This window comes from Meles meles, chromosome 18, assembly GCF_922984935.1.
Source record: "Meles meles chromosome 18, mMelMel3.1 paternal haplotype, whole genome shotgun sequence".
Classification (NCBI taxonomy): domain Eukaryota; kingdom Metazoa; phylum Chordata; class Mammalia; order Carnivora; family Mustelidae; genus Meles; species Meles meles.
The window spans coordinates 7,737,174-7,753,920 of record NC_060083.1 but is presented as its reverse complement, the minus strand read 5'-3'; the positions used below and the strand labels follow the sequence as shown (position 1 = coordinate 7,753,920).

Below are 16,747 nucleotides of genomic sequence, written 5' to 3'. Positions count from 1 at the left end.
GGTTTTAGCCTACCTGGCAGGCCATAGGCAGAGGTATAAGGCAGGGGGGGTGGCACTCTGTTGCTCTCTCACTGAAATTGGGCCTGACCCAGGTGTGCTAGAAAGGTAGTTTTTCCCTTTACCTAACAAACTTTTAATGAACACGTACCATGTGCCTGGTACTATGCTTGGAATGAAAGATATTATGCAGACTCTGTAAGGAGCACACATCCCAACTCCCCCAAACTAGTATTTTTGGTGTGAATGCATATCAAGAGGGCTGATGCTGGTCACGGCCTCAGATTCTCTGAGTGACCTTGGGCAAGTCACTGGACCTCCCTAGGCCTGATTTCTGGGTGTGTAAAGTGGGAATGGCACAGGAGACCATCTCATGCTTGTTATGAAGACCAAAGAAGTTCATCGATGTGGGTTCTCAGTGTAATCGTATGTAGTGAGTGGTGTTTGCCCAGGATCCAGACCCCAAATCCTATCTACCTAAAACCCTTCTTCCAGGAGATCCCAAAGGATAAACACGCATGGTCCAGCACTGGCAAATATATGATATAATTGGCCCAAATATTTATTTTTTCATTTTATTTATTTTTTCAGTGTAACAGTATTCATTCTTTTTGCACAACACCCAGTGCTCCATGCAAAACGTGCCCTCCCCATTACCCACCACCTGTTCCCCCAACCTCCCACCCCTGAACCTTCAAAACCCTCAGGTTGTTTTTCAGAGTCCATAGTCTCTTATGGTTCGTCTCCCCTCCCCAATGTCCATAGCCCGCTCCCCCTCTCCCAATCCCACCTCCCCCCAGCAACCCCCAGTTTGTTTTGTGAGATTAAGAGTCATTTATGGTTTGTCTCCCTCCCAATCCCATCTTGTTTCATTTATTCTTCTCCTATCCCCCTATCCCCCCATGTTGCTTCTCCATGTGCTCATATCAGGGAGATCATATGATAGTTGTCTTTCTCCGATTGACTTATTTCACTAAGCATGATACGCTCTAGTTCCATCCACGTCGTCGCAAATGGCAAGATTTCATTTCTTTTGATGGCTGCATAGTATTCCATTGTGTATATATACCACATCTTCTTGATCCATTCATCTGTTGATGGACATCTAGGTTCTTTCCATAGTCTGGCTATTGTAGACATTGCTGCTATAAACATTCGGGTACACGTGCCCCTTCGGATCACTATGTTTGTATCTTTAGGGTAAATACCCAGTAGTGCAATTGCTGGGTCATAGGGTAGTTCTATTTTCAACATTTTGAGGAACCTCCATGCTGTTTTCCAGAGTGGTTGCACCAGCTTGCATTCCCACCAACAGTGGAGGAGGGTTCCCCTTTCTCCACATCCTCTCCAGCATCTGTCATTTCCTGACTTGTTAATTTTAGCCATTCTGACTGGTGTGAGGTGATATCTCATTGTGGTTTTGATTTGTATTTCCCTGATGCCGAGTGACGTGGAGCACTTTTTCATGTGTCTGTTGGCCATCTGGATGTCTTCTTTGCAGAAATGTCTGTTCATGTCCTCTGCCCATTTCTTGATTGGATTGTTTGTTCTTTGGGTGTTGAGTTTGCTAAGTTCCTTATAGATTTTGGATACTAGCCCTTTATCTGATATGTCGTTTGCAAATATCTTCTCCCATTCTGTCAGTTGTCTTTTGGTTTTGTTAACTGTTTCCTTTGCTGTGCAAAAGCTTTTGATCTTGATGAAATCCCAATAGTTCATTTTTGCCCTTGCTTCCCTTGCCTTTGCCGTTGTTCCTAGGAAGATGTTGCTACGGCTGAGGTCGAAGAGGTTGCTGCCTGCGTTCTCCTCAAGGATTTTGATGGATTCCTTTCTCACATTGAGGTCCTTCATCCATTTGGAGTCTATTTTCGTGTGTTGTGTAAGGAAGTGGTCCAATTTCATTTTTCTGCATGTGGCTGTCCAATTTTCCCAGCACCATTTATTGAAGAGGCTGTCTTTTCTCCATTGGACATTCTTTCCTGCTTTGTCGAAGATTAGTTGACCATAGAGTTGAGGATCTATTTCTGGGCTCTCTATTCTGTTCCATTGATCTATGTGTCTGTTTTTGTGCCAGTACCATGCTGTCTTGATGATGACAGCTTTGTAATAGAGCTTGAAGTCCGGAATTGTGATGCCACCAACTTTGGCTTTGTTCTTCAATATTCCTTTGGCTATTCGAGGTCTTTTCTGGTTCCATATAAATTTTAGGATTATTTGTTCCATTTCTTTGAAAAAAATGGATGGTATTTTGATAGGGATTGCATTAAATGTGTAGATTGCTTTAGGTAGCATAGACATTTTCACAATATTTATTCTTCCAATCCAGGAGCATGGAACATTTTTCCATTTTTTTGTGTCTTCCTCAATTTCTTTCATGAGTATTTTATAATTTTCTATGTATAGATTCTTAGTCTCTTTGGTTAGGTTTATTCCTAGGTATCTTATAGTTTTGGGTACAATTGTAAATGGGATTGACTCCTTAATTTCTCTTTCTTCAGTCTTGTTGTTGGTGTACAGAAATGCAACTGATTTCTGTGCATTGATTTTATATCCTGACACTTTACTGAATTCCTGTACAAGTTCTAGCAGTTTTGGAGTGGAGTCTTTTGGGTTTTCCACATATAGTATCATATCATCTGCGAAGAGTGATAGTTTGACTTCTTCTTTACCAATTTGGATGCCTTTAATTTCTTTTTGTTGTCTGACTGCTGAGGCTAGGACTTCTAGTACTATGTTGAATAGCAGTGGTGATAATGGACATCCCTGCCGTGTTCCTGACCTTAGCGGAAAAGCTTTCAGTTTTTCTCCATTGAGAATGATATTTGCGGTGGGTTTTTCATAGATGGCTTTGATAATATTGAGGTATGTGCCCTCTATCCCTACACTTTGAAGAGTTTTGATCAGGAAGGGATGCTGTACTTTGTCAAATGCTTTTTCAGCATCTATTGAGAGTATCATATGGTTCTTGTTCTTTCTTTTATTAATGTGTTCTATCACATTGATTGATTTGCGGATGTTGAACCAACCCTGCAGCCCTGGAATAAATCCCACTTGATCGTGGTGAATAATCCTTTTAATGTACTGTTGAATCCTATTGGCTAGTATTTTGGCGAGAATTTTTGCGTCTGTGTTCATCAAGGATATTGGTCTGTAGTTCTCTTTTTTGGTGGGATCCTTGTCTGGTTTTGGGATCAAGGTGATGCTGGCCTCATAAAATGAGTTTGGAAGTTTTCCTTCCGTTTCTATTTTTTGGAACAGTTTCAAGAGAATAGGAATTAGTTCTTCTTTAAATGTTTGGTAGAATTCCCCTGGGAAGCCGTCTGGCCCTGGGCTTTTGTTTGTTTGGAGATTTTTGATGAATGTTTCAATCTCCTTACTGGTTATGGGCCTGTTCAGGTTTTCTATTTCTTCCTGGTTCAGTTGTGGTAGTTTATATGTCTCTAGGAATGCATCCATTTCTTCCAGATTGTCCAATTTGTTGGCGTAGAGTTGCTCATAGTATGTTCTTATAATTGTCTGTATTTCTTTGGTGTTCGTTGTGATCTCTCCTCTTTCATTCATGATTTTATTGATTTGGGTCCTTTCTCTTTTCTTTTTGATGAGTCTGGCCAGGGGTTTATCAATCTTATTGATTCTTTCAAAGAACCAGCTCCTAGTTTCATTGATTTTTTCTATTGTTTTTTTGGTTTCTATTTCATTGATTTCTGCCCTGATCTTTATGATTTCTCTTCTCCTGCTGGGTTTAGGGTTTCTTTCTTGTTCTTTCTCCAGCTCCTTTACGTGTAGGGTTAGGTTGTGTACTTGAGACCTTTCTTGTTTCTTGAGAAAGGCTTGTACCGCTATATATTTTCCTCTCAGGACTGCCTTTGCTGTGTCCCACAGATTTTGAACTGTTGTGTTTTCATTATCATTTGTTTCCATGAATTTTTTCAATTCTTCTTTAATTTCCTGGTTAACCCATTCATTCTTTAGAAGGATGCTGTTTAGTCTCCATGTATTTGGGTTCTTTCCAGCTTTCGTCTTGTGATTGAGTTCTAGCTTCAGAGCATTGTGGTCTGAAAATATGCAGGGAATAATCCTAATCTTTTGATACCAGTTGAGACCTGATTTGTGACCCAGGATGTGATCTATTCTGGAGAAGGTTCCATGTGCACTAGAGAAGAATGTGTATTCAGTTGCTTTGGGATGAAATGTTCTGAATATATCTGTGATGTCCATCTGGTCCAGTGTGTCATTTAAGGCCTTTATTTCCTTGTTGATCTTTTGCTTGGATGATCTGTCCATTTCAGTGAGGGGAGTGTTAAAGTCCCCTACTATTATTGTATTATTATTGATGTGTTTCTTTGATTTTGTTATTAATTGGTTGATATAGTTGGCTGCTCCCACGTTAGGGGCATAGATATTTAAAATTGTTAGATCTTCTTGTTGGACAGACCCTTTGAGTAGGATATAGTGTCCTTCCTCATCTCTTATTATAGTCTTTGGCTTAAAATCTAATTGATCTGATATAAGGATTGCCACCCCAGCTTTCTTCTGATGCCCATTAGCATGGTAAATTGTTTTCCACCCCCTCACTTTAAATCTGGAGGTGTCTTCGCGTCTAAAATGAGTTTCTTGTAGGCAACATACTGATGGGTTTTTTTTTATCCATTCTGATACCCTGTGTCTTTTGATTGGGGCATTTAGCCCATTAACATTCAGGGTAACTATTGAGACATATGAATTTAGTGCCATTATTAGCCTGTAAGGTGACTGTTACTGTATATTGTCTCTGTACCTTTCTGATCTACTACTTTTAGGCTCTCTCTTTGCTTAGAGGACCCCTTTCAATATTTCCTGTAGAGCTGGTTTGGTGTTTGCAAATTCTTTCAGTTTTTGTTTGTCCTGGAAGCTTTTTATCTCTCCTTCTATTTTCAATGATAGCCTAGCTGGATAGAGTATTCTTGGCTGCATGTTTTTCTCGTTGAGTGCTCTGAATATATCATGCCAACTCTTTCTGGCCTGCCAGGTCTCTGTGGATAAGTCTGCCGCCAATCTAATATTTTTACCATTGTATGTTACAGACTTCTTTTCTCGGGCTGCTTTCAGGATTTTCTCTTTGTCACTAAGACTTGTAAATTTTACTATTAGGTGACAGGGTGTGGACCTATTCTTGTTGACTTTGAGGGGGGTTCTCTGCATCTCCTGGATTTTGATGCTTGTTCCCTTTGCCATATTAGGGAAATTCTCTCCAATGATTCTCTCCAATAGACCTTCTGCTCCCCTCTCTGTTTCTTCTTCTTCTGGAATCCCAATTATTCTAATGTTGTTTCGTCTTATGGTGTCACTTATCTCTCGAATTCTCCCCTCATGGTCCAGTAGCTCTTTGTCCCTCTTTTGCTCGGCTTCCTTATTCTCTGTCATTTGGTCTTCTATATCACTAATTCTTTCTTCTGCCTCATTTATCCTAGCACTGAGAGCCTCCATTTTTGATTGCACCTCATTAATAGCTTTTTTGATTTCAAGTTGGTTAGATTTTAGTTCTTTAATTTCTCCAGAAAGGGCTTTAATATCTCCAGAGAGGGTTTCTCTAATATCTTCCATGCCTTTTTCGAGCCCAGCTAGAGTGTTCAGAATCGTCATTCTGAACTCTTGATCTGACATATTACCCATGTCTGTGTTGATTAGGTCCCTAGCCTTCGGTACTGTCTCTTGTTCTTTTGTTTGTGGTGATTTTTTCCGCCTTGTCATTTTGTCCAGATAAGAGGATATGAAGGAGCAAATAAACTACTAAAAGGGTGGCAAAGACCCCGGAAAAATGCGCTGTAACCAAATCAGAAGCGACCCCAAATTGTGGGGGGGAGAAAGGGGATAAAAACAGCTTCTGGAAAAAAAAAGAAAAAAAAAAGAAAGAAAAAAATTTAAAAAATAAAACAAATAAAAAAGAAAGAAAAAATATATATATTTAGATGAACTAGTCAAAAAATGTTAAAAAAGAAAAGGGTAAAAGTTTTAAAAAATTTAGCAGAAGAAGAAAAAAGAAAAAAGAAAAAAAAATTGAAAAAAGAAAAAAAAATTGAAAAAAGAAAAAAAAATTGAAGTAGCCGCAAGACTAAAGAATCATGGGGAGAAAGCCATGAGTTCCGTGCTTTGCTTTCTCCTCCTCTGGAATTGCTCTGCTGTCTTAGGAATTGAACCTGCTTTCTCCTTGATAGATGAACTTCGTCCTGGCTGGATATTTTGTTGATCTTCTGGGGGAGGGGCCTGTTGTAGTGACTCTCAAGTGTGTTTGCCCGAGGCGGGATTGCACCGCCCTTACCGGCGGCCGGACTAAGTAATCGGCTCGGGTTTGCTTTTGGGAGCTTGTTCCCTGAACGCTTTCCGTAGAGTTCCGGAGGACGGGAATGAAAATGGCGGCCTCCCAGTCTCCGGCCAGGGGAGGAGCCGAGAGCCTGGGGCCCCACTCCTCAGTGCGCCCCCAGAGGACAGCACCCAATCACTCCCGTATCCCCAGCCTCTAGCCGCGCTCCGAGCTCACCCAGCCCGCGACCAGTTCAAGGTAACCCCGAGCTGAGAGTTCAGTCCTCGGCTCTGTCTCTGCAGCCGGCTTCTCCGTTCTAATACCTGCGAGCTCTCCGACACTCCGACACCCCCGATCCTTCTGTGACCCTGCGGGGCCTGGGGCCACGCTGGCCCCGCGTGGGCTTCACCCCGGTTTAGCCCCTGGAGCAATGTCCCTCAGTGGAACAGACTTTTAAAAGTCCTGATTTTGTGCTCCGTTCCTCCGCCGCTTGCCGGGAGCCGGCCCCTCCCCCCGCGGTCTATCTTCCCGTCGTTTTAGATTCACTTCTCCGCCAATCCTACCTTTCAGAAAGTGGTTGATTTTCTGTTTCTAGAGTTGCTGTTCTTCTTCTCTTCGCTCTCCCGTTGGATTTGTAGGTGTTTGCAATGTTTAGATAAGCTATCGAGCTGATCTCCTGCTACCTGATGTAGTCTCAGGCTGCTACTTCTCCGCCAACTTCTGGCCCAAATATTTTGCAAACACCCCTGTCCCTAAGGCACTTGGGCTGGCTTGGACAACACAGAGCCACGCCGACTTTCTTGGCGCCTCTTGTGGAGACTCTAAGTGGCTCAAAGCTTCTTTGGCTCTTCTCCCAAGGCTCAGCCTCTAACTGCTCTCTGAGGGTGGGAGTCCAAACCCATGGTCAGAACTGCTCTAGTCCTTCCGCGGTGGGTCTGCTCAGGAGACGCTGGGGCATCTGGGAAACCAAACAGAGGACAGCACTCCCAGAGACACAAACAGGGAGCCCACAAATCCCGAGACACCACTTTCCATGCAGACTGAGAGCCTGTACCCTGCTATTTTCTGCCCCCACCCCCAGAGGCCTCCATGTACCATTGGGACTGTCCCCATGCTCCAGACCCACAGCACCCCTCTAGTAGCTTTCCATTCTGGCTGCTTGTAAGCATCACCCGACAGTCAGCCAAAAGCTCAGACTCCTGAGGCTCTCCACTGGGTATTCAGACTCAGTAAGTGTGGAATGGAGCCCGCCACGTGGACTTCTTATAGACTCCGCCCAAGAGATTTTGATACACAGAGTGCAGGACCACTGGCTGGGTCACATGCTCTAGTGAAATAAATGGAATTTTCCACTTGGCCCATGGCAGCTGTGTTTCTAAGCAGCCTCAGTATCCCCTCCTGCAGGATCTCCTTTGGAGTTACCCAAGATGGTGGTTTCCAAACTTTCCTGATCATGCATCTTTCTCAGTAAAGAAATTCTGAGCATGCCCCTCATCGTATATATACATGATCTGTTGAACTGATATAGACATTATAAAATACAATAAAAAATAGATAATTATAAAGGATAGATAAAAAATCAACACATAGAACCTCAATTATCTTTCCTTATTGTATTTTCTTCTAATGCCAAATGGATTGTTTTGCATAGCCCCAAAGTGTGCATACCTCTTTCAGGGCAGTGATCTAGGGAAGCATAAATCAAGATACTGGGGGGAGCAATGATTCAGGACAGCTGTTTTGGGGGGAGAAGGAATAACTTGTCTGATATATAAAACCTATTGGGAAAGGTTCATTTCCCCTTCCTGCACCCTTGTTCAAGGATAAAGCTTGAAAAGAGGAACCTGGGTGCATAGCCCACCTTGAGGCCTCCCTGGGTAAAACACCTCACCTTGGCCAGTTTGCCACCACCTGGGGACAGAGCTGGGGACTTATCAGTGTTCCCAAGTGGCTGAGACTTTGGAGGGCTGACTAATGTCAGCTAAACTCACAAGAGACTGATGTATAAACCAGACCATACAATTGTTCATTCTTCGAGGCTGTGAAAGTCTGAGGTGGGGCGAGGTGTCCTTCCAGTGCCTGCACTCTTAGCACACTTGGCAACAAAGAATTCAGAAACTCAAAGCAGTCACCAGAATGTTGCTGGCGATCATGTCCTCAATGCAGAGAGGTTGGTATGAAAGATCATTGACCATGAGAAGCACCACTTCCCTATCTATAATGCCACCTGCCTGGTGAAAACAGGTTAATTCCCCAGGGTCTCCCTGGGGCTGCTTCTTTGTGACCCCCCCCCCCATTTTGGCTGGCATCTGTTTTCTGTTGACTTGCCCTTTCTCCAGAGTATAGTACAATGGATTATCTTATGCTCATTAATTAGAAAAAATGGGGCCCTGTCTCTAAGGACACACCAGGCCACCTTATTTTCCTGCCCAGGCTGGCAAATCCTACAGCATCGACGAGGGCATTTGCCTATTTTTCTCTGCAAGCAGTGCTAATACCACATTTCTACGTTCCGTCACCCCAGTGGTTCACCTGCCCCCCCCCCCGCCCCAACCAGCTCACACTGCCCTCTTCCACCTCCCGGTCCCCCTCCAGTTCTGTTTTCCTTTGTCGCCCCTTGCTTGGGTGAGGAGGAAGGGGTGACGGAGGCCAGTGCATTTTGTCCAAACTCTGGTAGAAACAGGCCTTGCCTTCCTCTCTCCCCGATTTTGAGGACTTGAAGAACTAGCTCTCAAGATTTGGCCCCCTCTCCTGGAGTATATTTTAGGAAAGTTTAATTTAAATATTTCTAGGTCTTGCCAAAAAGGCTAGTCGCTAGGAGCCTGGAGAACCTCCTATAGTACTAGGCCTGTCTCTGGGTTTCCACCATTCCACCTGCCTGGCCCAGAGTGGGAGAGCCATGCCAGGCCCCTGGAATGAGGACAGACAGCAACCGATGATGCTCAGTGTGGCGAGAGTTGTCTGTTCTTTGGGGCTCCCAGAACCCAGGCGGCTGTCCATCTGCAGGACTGGTCTAGATGAATTTATAAAGGGGAATAATTTCTTAGCCCACTGAACCCCAGAGTCCTTTCTGAAAAGACTTTCTGGTGGGCAACCAAAACCTAAAGACATCACAAAGGGAAGGAAAATTGATCAAAGTCACTGAGGTTGTAAGCAACCTAAGGGCAAAGATGACTTCTTTTTAATAACTGGGATGGCTAACTACTATCCATCATTCATCAGGCATCAGAAACCATTATTCTCAGCACTTGCCACCTATGATGTAATCTTTCCAATGACACTGTCCATTGTATTACCATTGATAATATTTTTTTAATTGTTTCAGCACTTTATATTATGGTATTATAGTATAATCCTCATTTTTACAGATGAGAGATTAAATAATTTGCCCAAAGCCCCATGGCAAGTAACTTGGTGGTGCCGGGATTTGAACCCAGGCCAGGATATAGTCGTTATGCTCTTTGCGACTGCAAAGGGAGACTGCAGCCCCTCGTCTCCCACTGCGCTGTCTCATGCTCCATAAATATTTGTTGGATCGCTGAATGACTGCCATAAACCAAACAATTTAAACAAACAGATGACTATAGATGAAAAATAAGCATAAATACAATTCATACAAGTAAATGGCCATAGATATTTATGGATTTTCCATCCGAACAAGGACACACATGGTGTTATGTCTAAGGAGAAGTTAGAATGAGATCAGGAATGGGGAATCCCTTCACATCCATCTGGAGAGCTGGCGGTTATGAAAATGGCTCAAAGCCTCATCGAAAGATGGTCACTCTTTAAAAAATCATCTCACACTAAATGTGGGATTCTGGCACATGAAAAGGACATTAAGTGGGAAAATTGGTGAAATCCGAGTGGAATTGAGTATTGTTATTCGTCACGTGCCAATGTTGGCTTCTTCGCTTGAAAAGCATACCATGGTTATGCAAGATTTAACATTAGGGGAAACGGAGGAAAGCCTATGTGGGAACTCTCCATACTCTGCTTGCTACTTTTCTGCAGATCCAAATTATCCCCAAATAAAGAGCTTATTCAAGCACATAAAGTCATAGCATGGCCCCAAGAATTAATTGATGGTAAGATGTGGATCTGTATCTAAGAATGGAAGGATGTGTCATTGAAACCCAGATAACCCAGAGCAAGGGTTTCAAACTCAGGCACTTGCAGAGGCCAAGCCAGGAACACAATGTGAGGTTTTTCATTTCTTTGATAACCTTACACTTGAATGGCTCTCACGAATGTAGGATCCATACTAAACACTTTCTCTTGCACACAGTTAAACCTTCCTGAAGGTGGTGCCCATGAGCTGCTGACATTCCTACATCTTTAATTCCAGGGGTTCAGTAATGATGGCGGGGGAGGGCGGGTGGTAGGCGCAGGGGAAGACTTCTCCAAATCTGGCCCTTTAAGACAGTGATTCAGGCTAAAAAGTCATTAGGGATTAAACTCTTTTTTCCCCAATGTGTATATACAAGACAGTAGCTTTGTTTGTACCCTGGGTATGAGTCACTTTTGCTAATGCAGGTAGTTTTAAATTAAGAAGCAGCTCAATAGTAAAACAGCAGTCATTCCCAAATGTGGTTGCCTATCAGAATCCCATGGGGAATTACTTTAAAATTCACATTCCCAGGACCCAGTAGCCCAAAGTTTTGACTCAGTAGGTTGACAATGGGGTCAAGGGAGCTAGCTATATCTATTTACTATCTTTCTATCATCTATTATCTATCATCCATCCATCCATCCCACCAACTGTCTCTCCATCTATCTGGCCATCCATCCATCCATCCATCTATCATCTATCATCAATCTATCCATCCACCCATCCATCCCTCTATCTTTCCATCCACCCACCCATCCATCCATCCATCCATCTCTCTAGCCATCCATCTATCTACCCATCAATCTATCATCTGTCTACCCATTTATCTATCCATCCATCTCTCCATCTGTCTCTCCATCTATCCATCCATCCATCTATCCATCCACCCATCTGTCCCTCTATCTCTCCATCCATCCATCCATCTCTCCACCTGTCTCTCCATCTATCCAGCCATCTATCCTTCTATCATCTTTCTATCCACCCATCCATCCATCCATCCATCCATCCATCCCATCCCATCCATCCATCCATCTATCCATCCATCCATCCATCTATCTATCCATCCATCCATCCATCCATTTCTCCATCTATCTCTCCATCTATCCATCCATCCATCCATCCATCTATCTCTGTATCTATCTTTCAATATCTCTGTCTCTCTATCCATGTATCTATCATCTACCCATCTTTTTAAATTCCTTAAGGAATCCTAATGGTAAACCATGTTTGGAACCACTGGCATGCGATATGGAATGTTTGGGCTCCAGTTGCGCACTTTGCATGTGGGTGGTACAAAGGAATGTTTGTCTGTTTTATGTAAAGTGTATACAATAGCAAGCTTCCACATAGCACCTTTTATGAGGAGGATCAGTTTCTCATTTCCTGTAGCCCTTGCTGTCTTGGGACCGAGGGGCAGCATGGGGACTGACAGTCGAGCTTGGCATGGAGTGTGCAGGGTGTGAGTGTGAAGTCACAAGCCTCACTTCCAGTGGATTTGCCCCTTAGTGGTGGTGTGACCCCAGACACATCATTTGCTTTCCCTTCCCAGGTTCAGTAAAGCACTGATATCAGAAGTCCTAAAAAGAGAAAAAACCTGCCAGCTGGATAATGGGAAATCTGTCAAACCCAGGAGGGGTGTGGTGTCCCACGGTGACATTCAGGCACATGGAAACCTATCCATCAGTCAGAACACTAAGATCTAGAGGCATCTCATAATTTATATAGGAGAATCCACCTATCCATTCATTATTTACTCATTCGTTCATTCACTCAATTCGTGTTTTCTGAGCATCTGCCAAGAGTCAGGTGTAAGGGTACGTCAGTAAACAAGACCATACTGGCCATTGAGGCATTCAATATGTCACCCAGGAGACAAACTGGAAGGTCAGCCATATATCAGGATGGTAAGAGCTACAAGAAAAGTCATGCACAGGAGAGCAGGAAACATTGCCCATTCCCAACATGGCCCTGGTGACAATTTTTTGTTGTCCTTTGCAGGTTGGCAAAGTCAACACTGGTCCTCATTCCTCTGCTGGGTGTTCATGAGATTCTCTTTTCTTTCATCACTGATGATCAAGTGGAAGGATTTTCAAAACTTATACGACTCTTCATTCAGCTGACTCTGAGCTCCTTCCATGTAAGTAGGCGTCTGAACCGGGATCCCTCTGCTTTGAAGAAACCCAAATGCCCTTGACCCAGACAGGCTGAGAATTGAGACAGCCCACAGATGGAAACAAAGCTGTCATGTCGGCAGGCTCTATGGCATTAGGGTCTTTGACATGAGAAGGGTGTGTAGACCGAGGTGTTGCCTTGATCTTGCCAGCATGACTCAGTGACTAAGAAGGGAAAAGTGGTCTGTTTCCTAGGCTGTAATAGTCGGTGTGACTCACAATCATATTAACAGTGAATGTCAACAAGAAGCCTTTCATTTTGTGCCTATTTTTGCTGGGTTCTCTGCAGGGCTTTGTGCACAGTGAACATTGTCTATGCTTCAGGTGACATATTCGGAACACAATACAACTTGGGAGGATCTAGTGCGTGGAGACCAGGAGCCTCTTTTTTTTTTTTTTAAGATTTTATTTATTTATTTGACAGACAGAGATCGCAAGTAGGCAGAGAGGCAGGCAGAGAGAGAGGAGGAAGCAGGCTCCCCGCTGAGCAGAGAGCCCGATGTGGGGTTCGATCCCAGGACACTGGGATCATGACCTGAGCCGAAGGCAGAGGCTTTAACCCACTGAGCCACCCAGGCGCCCCATTAGACCAGGAGCCTCTTGAAGCTTGACAGTTGTGTCAAGATGTGTGGAAGGGAGCTGAAAATAGAACCAGGAGGCCAGCTGTGGCTCCTTGACCTGGGTACTTTGGTTATCCATTCCTTAAATAGTTACCCATTACCTAGTAGCTTACACGACAACAATTTATATGATTCCTCCTTATCCTGGGGACCAGAAATCCAGGTGGGCATAGTACGTATGGCTCACCTCTGCTCCATGCAATGCCTGCTGGAGCTGGAACTTCCAAGGTGCGTCACTACTCTGACGTCTGATACCTGAGCTGGGAAGGCTCACATGGCTGGGGCTGGCTGGAGTGGATTGATTTGAGTCAGATTTCTGGGGCTTCATTTCTTGCTGCCAGATACATCCCTCAGCTCCATACTGTCTTAGGGCCTCTCCCTCCCCACAGGGTCTTCCTCTGTCCTGCAGGGGAGCTCAACTTCTTACATGGCAGTTCAGACTTCCCAAGAAAGCTGGAGCTTCCAGGCTGTCTAAATGCCTAGGCCTGAAACTCACACAGTGATACTTTTGCTGCATTCTGAAATTTAGAGCAAATCCCAGGGGTGCCTCGGGGGCTCAGTCTGTTATGCATCTGATTCTCGATTTCAGCTCAGGTCTTGATCTCAGGGTCATCGAGGCCTGCATCAGGTCCCATGCTGCGTGTAGAGCCTGCTTGAGATCCTCTCTCCCTCTTTCCACCCTTTCCCCCAAATTAAAGGAAATCCCAGACCCGGCCTGGATAGAAGGAGAGAACACACAAGGGAAAACATGGCTCAGTAGCAAAGGCCATGAATGCGAGAGACCACCGCAAACAGTATCAGCTGCAGAGGCCCCATACAGTGGTAACCTTGGGGCTAATGATCTTAAAACGCTAGAATAGGGCAGGACTTATGGAATGGAGGAGAGAGACGCTTGGCAAATCCCCTCCCTGAAAAGCAGCAAAAACATTGCCCAGAATTGTCAACAGCAATGACTTGAGGGCCCTGGAAACCAGACAAAGACATACAAAAGATTGAGAAGTATTTATTTATTTATTCCAGAAACATGATTAAATCTGAGTAAGAACGGTGGGGTCTGTTGGTGTAGCCTGGAATGCCCTTGTCCCAACCTCTTCTCCATCAGTGAGGAAGTTCTAGTGAAAACTAGCAGCTTCACTGAAGAAAGGGGCTGACTTGATGTAGATCCCTCAGAGAGCAGAAAAACCCCACACCCTGGCCATTGTCAGATACAGTAGTGATCTCATTGGCAAAGAATCGAGGAATGAAAATGTCACAGCCTGAGATGGTGATCCTGGCAGGGCAGGGGGTGGGGAGATACAGCCCGGCAACCTAGCCAGAAGTTTAACAAGGGGGATTTGAGGAACGAGACACTTGTCATGGGCCGTGATCATCTCTCACATATCTCTCTGGTGGGCTGGAGGCTTCTGTATACGTGCAAGGTTGCTTACAGACTCAGGAGGGACCAGAGGAATAGCCACACATCGCTGGCTGAACACAAGTTCCTGCACACACACAGTCGAAACACAGGAGGTGGAAAGGAAAAGCCACAGAAGACTTATAAACTGTCTGAACTTGGAATGGGTGCCCAAAACCATGCACAGATCCATTGTCAAAGAGTCTGGAAGCCTTACTGGTTTAAGGTGGTTGAGCACAACTTCTGACCCATCATTGACTAATCGTTAAGCTATTGTAAACAGGGGCGGGAAGTCAGACTTAAACACAAAACCAAAAATTCTTGAAATGAGCACAGACAACAGTGCCTGTACACTACAGGGGAGAAAAATTTCACAGAGCTAGTGGCCCAGGCAAATTACTAAACAAACACCAGCAACCACCCAGGGACTGGGGAGTAGGGGATCGGATTGTAAAACGCCTGGTTTTGAACAAGAAAAGAGAAATTTATGAGCTATGCAGGGAAACAGAAAAGTGTGACCCATCATTAGGAAAAAGAAAAGCAGTCAACTGAAAATCTCTGAGAAGTCTCTCAGCAGACAAAGAATTTCAAAGAAGCTATTATAAATATGTTCGGGAGGGCTCGGTGGGCTCAGCTGGTAGAACGTATGACTCTCATCTCAAGGCTGTGAAGTCGGGCCCCCTGGTGGGTGTAGAGATTACTCAAAAATAAAATTCTTAAAAAAATATGTTCAGGGGCACCTGGGTGGCTCCGTGGGTTAAACCTCTACCTTCGGCTCAGGTCATGATCTCAGGGTCCTGGGATCGAGTCCCACATCGGGCTTTCTGCTCAGCGGGGAGCCTGCTTCCCCCTCTCTCTGCCTGCCTCTCTGCCTACTTGTGATCTCTCTCTCTGTCAAATAAATAAATAAAATCTTAAAAAAAATGTTCAAAGGATGAAAGAAACCATGTTCAAGGAATTAAAGAAAGTATGATGACAAAGCTTCATTGATTAGGAAATCTCAATACAGAGAGAGAAATTATAAAATAAGAACCAATCTGGAAAAATTCTGGAGTTACAGAGTACAATAATGGAAATGAAAGAGCCCTGGCTGGCTCAGTTAGTGAAGCATCTGCCTTCAGCTCAGGTGATGATCCCAGGGGTCCTGGGATCAAGTCCCGTGTCTGGCTCCCTGCTCAGCTGGGAGCCTGCTTCTCCCTCTCCCTCTTCTGATCCCCCTGCTTGTGCTCATGCGCACGCTCGCTCTCTCTCTCTCTCAGATAAATAAATAAAGTCTTAAAAAAAAAAAAAGAAAAAGTAATCAGCCTATCAGACTCCCCTGGCGAGAGAGCTTATTTCCGTCCTCCCACTGATTGCTATGTGACAACCCACCCCAAAGCGTCATGCCTTAAAGCAGGAACCATGCTGTTATCTTTAATGAGTCTATAAGCTGGACCACCCGGGCTCAGCGGAGCAATACTTCTGATACCTGCAATTCTTGAATGGGGTTGCAAACATCTGAAAGCTCAAATGAGAACATCTTTGGGAACATCCCATCTTTGGGAACATCCCAAATGACTCATTCCCATGGCTGGACATTGACCTAAGCTGTTGGCTGGGGCTCAGCTGAGGCACTCAATCACAGAATCTTGGTTCTCCTCCATGTGGCCTCTCCTTCTACCTTGGGTATCTCACAGCCTGGCAGCCGGAACCTCAGAGCCTCCCCAGACCAGTGTTCTAAGAGGGAAAAGATAGAAGCTTCCAACACTCTTATGCACAGGCTAGGAAGTCCCAGAATGTCGCTGCCACCATGTCCTGCTAGAAGGAGTCACAAGGTCATCCCAGATTCATGGGGACGGAAAACAAGGTCCACTGCTTCATGTGAGGGTAGCATATGCCTACAGGGAGGGGAGAGATCCCGGGGGTTATTTCTGGAGACTGCCCCCCACCGTCCGCCATGCTGGATCCTTCGGTACTGCAGCTAGAGCTCCACCCACCACCATGCACCAGAGAAGAACGTGAGGACTCAGGGTTTGCTCTGCAGACTGAGCCAGGAAACACACCGACAGAGCCCGTGCATGGACAGAAGCCTCCTACTTTCTCAGCACCCCTGCCCTGCTCCCCTTCATGCCACCAAGCCGAGGGAAGAGCATGCATGGGCAGAAGCGTGGGAACATATCGGGTGAGTCATGTCTC

The 16,747-nt window shown here is 44.8% G+C and overlaps 1 protein-coding gene across 4 annotated transcripts in view; it reads left to right on the top strand.

Moving 5' to 3' along the window:
* GLP2R (glucagon like peptide 2 receptor) overlaps positions 1 to 16,747 on the top strand; it is a 49,403-nt gene that overhangs the window by 27,920 nt on the left and 4,736 nt on the right. For all 4 annotated transcript variants that reach the window (XM_045986005.1, XM_045986004.1, XM_045986003.1 and 1 more), the window contains one exon: positions 12,387 to 12,525. In XM_045986005.1, the coding sequence (XP_045841961.1) occupies positions 12,387 to 12,525 (139 nt within the window). The remainder of the gene's footprint in view (positions 1 to 12,386; positions 12,526 to 16,747) is intronic.